This window comes from Mus pahari, chromosome 1 (genome assembly GCF_900095145.1).
Source record: "Mus pahari chromosome 1, PAHARI_EIJ_v1.1, whole genome shotgun sequence".
Lineage (NCBI taxonomy): Eukaryota > Metazoa > Chordata > Mammalia > Rodentia > Muridae > Mus > Mus pahari.
Window position 1 is genome coordinate 16,507,038 of NC_034590.1, and position 5,194 is coordinate 16,512,231.

Genomic DNA, 5,194 nt, shown 5'->3' on the forward strand with positions numbered 1-5,194 from the left:
CCCAGTGGTTAAGAGCATCTGCTACTCTTCCAGGGGACGAGAGTTCAGTTCCCAGGAACCAAGTCAGATGGTGTGCAGCCAGCTGTAACTCCAGCTACAGGGGATCTGACTCCCTCTTCTGGCCTCTACAGGTACTGCCTATGTACACACGTGCGCATACAGATATATATACACACACATGTAAATAAAATCGGTAAAGAAATTAAAAAAAAAAAAAAAAAAAGCTACCAGGTCTGAGAAGCACCTGACACGCATCCTGCAGGCCGACAAGAGATGGAAGCCTGCTTGCTGTGCTTTGAGCTCAGCATCTTCTCCGTACCCATTTCTCCTGCACAACTTTAGGTAATCCTTCTGGTGCACTCTGCCCTCTCTCACTTTAGAGGAGGGCACAGCGAGACACAGAAGAGTGAAGTCACAGGGTGAGCAACGCGCAGTATTGGATTGACCTGTGAGGCCACGTTCTTTTCTGTCACACCCTGAGGCAGAATGGCTCAGCAGGACTGAGTGTAAGGAGGCGGCTCTGTGGGCGCTAGATGGTTTGCAAAATACTGTTTATTTAAGTACCTCCAGCTGATGCAGGCTGTTGCTAAAGAAAACAACAGTGAACGCCACACACGGTTCACTGAGCTCAGGGACCGGTGTTTAGTCACAAAACCGGCCTTACTAATGAAGACTATTAGAGAGGGATTGACATGCATAGTAACATCTAGGGATTTCAACATCAGCAGGTCTTTCAAAGACCAGAGCTTTCCCCCTTACTACCCTGACTCCTTCACAATAGAGTCAGTCTCATGTGGTCCAGGTAGACTCAACTATGTAGCCGTGGTTGACCTTGAACCCTGATCTTCCTGCTTCCAATCTCCCCAGTTGCTAGGGTTGCAGTCATGAACCCCCACAGCTGTTTATGCAGTGCTTCCTGGATACCACCAACACTTGCTTTGAGAGTCCAAGTCAGGAAGACTCACACTTCCTGGGGCCAGGGGCCCATGGTGGGGTCTGCATTCTGGGGTCCAATTTGGGACTTGATAGGAGACAGGGTCTTGAGCCTTAGTAACTTAGTTTGAATATAGTTATCATGGTGCTCCTGTCAGGACAGGACTGCTAGGCACAAATTATCTTAGAGTTGGTCAGAAGGACAAAAATTGTGTCTGGAGGTCATGTTCGGTGGAAAAGGTAGTCATCCCAACCACTAGGGAAACTGAGGCATGGCAGGAAGAGCAGGCATTCAGCTATGGAATAAGTTCAAGTTCAACCTCTGGTGCAGAGTGAGGCACTGTATCAAAATGAAAAGTAAAAAGCGGTCTGGAAATGTAGCTCAGTAGTACAGCCTCTGCCTGGGATCTCAGTGAGTGACTGGGGGCGTGGCTCTCAGCTTCCTGCTCCAGTTGCCATGGCTGCTACCCATCATGATGGATGCCAACCGTCTGGAACCGTAAACAAGAATAAACCTTTTCTACAAGTCACTTTATTTGTGTAGTTGTGGTATTTCATCATAAGAACAAAAAAGTAACCAATACAAATATATGTATATACACACATTGCTACTTTACATCTGTTTATCTGCCTCAACTTGGGTATGTGGGTGCATGTACCCATGCATATGTGGAGGAGGCTAGAGCGGGACGTAAGATGCCTTTCTTTGTCACTTCCTACCCCAGTATCATGAGACAGGGTCCCTCAGTGAACCAGAAGCTTGCCAGTCAGCTAGGCTGCCTGACCAGCAGGGTCTTGTGATCTGCCTGTCTCCATCCACTGGCAATAACAGGGTGGCAGGCATACCCGACGTGGGGTTGTAGGTATGCACAGCATGTTTGGCTTTTTATGTGGGGGCTGGGGATTTGAACTCAGGTCCTCAAGCTTGCGTTGATTATTGTTTTTATGAAAGTCTACCAACACCTTGAAATAAAAGAGTCTCTATCCAAGTGTATGCATCTCTGTATCTTTGACATGTGGGCCAGCCTGGTATACAGTTGATGCTCAATACAGCTCTTTCACGTGAGGATTGGGTCTGAAACAGGATATGGCATGAGGACTGTGAAGAACGCAAGGACCAGAGAAAAACTTGGATTTTTAACCTCTGTGGTTTGATATAGGGCTCCATAGAGAAATGCCAACACTGATTTGGCACCCCCGCATTCAGAAGTCAGATGGGAGGATCACAAGTTCAAGGCAAGCATGGGCTATAAAGTGACAGCCCGTCTCTGGAAGAGGAGGGAGAAGGAAGAGGGGAGGGCGAAGAGTTTAGAACTGGATTTGGCTCTCTGTTGAGAGCCATATGTGAGTTGGCCTTGTGTTCACCTCCAAGAGTGAATAGAAGGATGCTCGGAACAGTCAGGAGAGGGAGACATGCCGTGGCTCGTGTGTCCACTGGCTCAGAAGCCACACGGCAACCCCAGAAGTTCACCTCAGTTCATCCACAGTGTGTCGGTCTGACCTACTGCCATGTCCGTCATGGTTCTAAGAAGGCTGGTACGGTCTCAGAATCGGCACCCAGGAGGGGGACCCCACCAGGCAGGGTGAAAAGTGAGCCACCTTTTAAAAGTTTTTTATGAGATAGTATCTTGTGCAAGCCTACTCATGTAGCCAAAGACAGCCCTGAATTCCCAACCCTCTTGCCGCCACCTTGGGAGCTGGAATCACAGGTATGTGACACCTTATCTACCTGTCTGTGTCTTTCTCTGAACATAAGAATCCTCTCTCCCCCACCCCCCAGTGAGGGCCTAGGGTACGACCAGCAGTAGAGTACTCACCTACTATGTGCAAGGTGCTGGGTTTAATCCCAATACTCTCCCCACCATAGGAAGGTCAGTGGAATCTTTTGGGGAAAAAAAAAAAAGGGTGAGAAAAGGAGACCTGGTGGGGGAGGGGACACTATGAGATAATGCTTGATACTTACATTTTTGATATTAGAAAACATAATGTATTTGTTTTATGTAAGTGTATCAAACAATATTAAATGTATATGTAAATATATGTGTATTAAAATGTATATAAGGTATTAAATGTAAAATGTATTAAAAAACATAATCAATGTATTATATGATTAAAGATCAATATGACCACTGGTGAGATGGCTCAGTGAGAAAAGGTGCTTGCCACCAGACCACACATGATGAAAGGAGACAATCAACTCCCCAAAGTTGTCCTCTCACTCCACATGTAAACCACGGCACACATGCACACAGACAATACATAAACATGTAAACCACGGCACGCATGCATACAGACAATACATAAGCATGTAAACCACGGCACACATCCACACAGACAATACATAAATATAACTTACAATTTTTTTTTTTTTTTAAAAGAGCATGAGGACAGAGACGAGACCTATATCCATAAGAGCCCTGCTGGTGTTGAGTGTGGAATCTTTAAAACCAAGCAAAACAAAACAAAACAAAACAACAACAACAAGCAACTTTACGTCTGTTTGGACTGGGAGTGAGTTCGGCCTCAGAGGCCGTCCTGGACCCAGCAGGCAGGAGTTCTCACACATTGGTCCCAGTCACGGTGTGGGGCCTGGGCTACCCTGAGAGAAAGCCAGAGTTAGAAAATGACCCTTGTAAGGCTCCAAACTGAATGCCCCTGTGCTTTCTGCATCTGCTGGAATTCTGCTCCAGGAACCGGACTCACTCCTTGTGAGGTGATGTTAGAATGTGTGGGGGCTGGCTTCCACCCGCCCTGCCTGACTGCAGTAAAGAGGGTGGAGGGAAAGATCTGTGATACCTACTGTTGGCATTGCCTCGGGGATTTCAGATAACCCTATGCTCAAAGCAGAGGGAAGGCACCCAGAGACAGCTCCGCCTGTGCCCCAGGGAGCTGGAGGCGGTGCGGGGGCAGGGGAGGTATAAAAGGACCAGCCCTATAGAAGGCTGGAGACACTGGTCTCGGGATCAAGGACAGAGCTTAACCAAGTCACTCCCAGGTGAGAGGAACTTTCATGGGGGGGGGGGTACACAATTCTCCCTGGAGACTGGGGCTCCAGGGTCCTAGACAGGAGGCCATGAGGGGCAAAGAGGGTAGCTATCCATCCACAAGATAAAAGCAAAGGAGTTTAGGTGCTGCCCTGGGTCTGAAAGAGGAGAGCTGGGGTCTAGGATCTGAGGGAGAAGGCCAAGGTCTGAACCTTTGCATCTAAGAGAGGACGGCTGTATTTGGACGCCAGGGTCCGAGAGAGATGGTCTGGAGTCTAAAACCCCAAGGTCTGCAGGAGGAGGGTTCTAGCTAGATTTCTGAATCCCAGAGAGAGGAGACCTGAGGCTTGGACTCCTAAATCCAAGGATGGGGTAGGGCTGTGTCTTAGTGCCTCGTCTTTCATCATCCTTTGTTCTGGCAACATTTAGCTCTCTCATCGGACAGTCCCTGAGCCACCGTCACCGAGATGGGAGCCTGGCTCCTTTCCCTGATAACCTTGCTGCTGTCTTTAGCCCTGGAAACTGCTGGACAAGGTGAGAGCTTTCTCAGTGTCCCCAACAGGCTGAGTCTGAATCCCCTCTCCCAGACAGCTCAAGGCCGGGTGACCTGATCCTGTGACTCTCTGGTCCTGTGCTGTCTTTTCTTGTGTCCTCAGTCAGACTCCCTGGAGCCTCTCCAGCAGTCTGTGCCTATTATGGGGGTTTTCTGAGTGGTCCCCAGTCTATCTCTCTCCCTAACCCACTCTCACATCCTCCGCATGATCCTCCACCCCATCCTCTGCCTTTTCTCCTGAGCCTTATAGACTCCTCTCTGACTGTAAATCCCTGTTTACTGTCTCATTCTCCCCCTGATGCTGGATAAAGGAGAAAGAATTATAGATGGCTACAAATGTGAAGAAGGCTCGCACCCATGGCAGGTGGCTCTGCTCAAAGACGGTCAGCTTCACTGTGGAGGGGTGCTGGTGGACAAAAACTGGGTGCTCACAGCAGCCCACTGCAAAATGGGGTAGGTTCTGAAAGGGTAGGCAGGGTAAGTCTCTTGGGGTCTCTCTGTCCTCACCCTCCTCTCTCTCTCTCTCTGGCCTGTGTTCCTCTCTGTGTGTATTTCTGACCCCTCTCTTTGGCTCTCTAGATTTTCCTCTGTGTTCTCTTCTTCTCTGTGGGTTTCTGACCAGGCTCTTCCTCTCACTTTCCGTCTCTCCCTCCTTCCCTCCCCTCCATTCTTCCCCCTCTCCCTCCCTCCCTTCCTCCCTCCCTCCCTCCCTCCCTCCCTCCCC

The 5,194-nt window shown here is 49.1% G+C and overlaps 1 protein-coding gene across 1 annotated transcript in view; it reads left to right on the top strand.

Moving 5' to 3' along the window:
• Positions 1–3,876: 3,876 nt before the first annotated feature.
• LOC110334050 (transmembrane protease serine 9-like) overlaps positions 3,877–5,194 on the top strand; it is a 38,460-nt gene continuing 37,142 nt past the window's right edge. Inside the window, exons 1-3 of the mRNA XM_021215893.1 lie at positions 3,877–3,928; positions 4,347–4,451; positions 4,782–4,923. Coding sequence (XP_021071552.1) covers positions 4,385–4,451; positions 4,782–4,923 — 209 coding nt within the window. The 5' untranslated portion in view covers positions 3,877–3,928; positions 4,347–4,384. The remainder of the gene's footprint in view (positions 3,929–4,346; positions 4,452–4,781; positions 4,924–5,194) is intronic.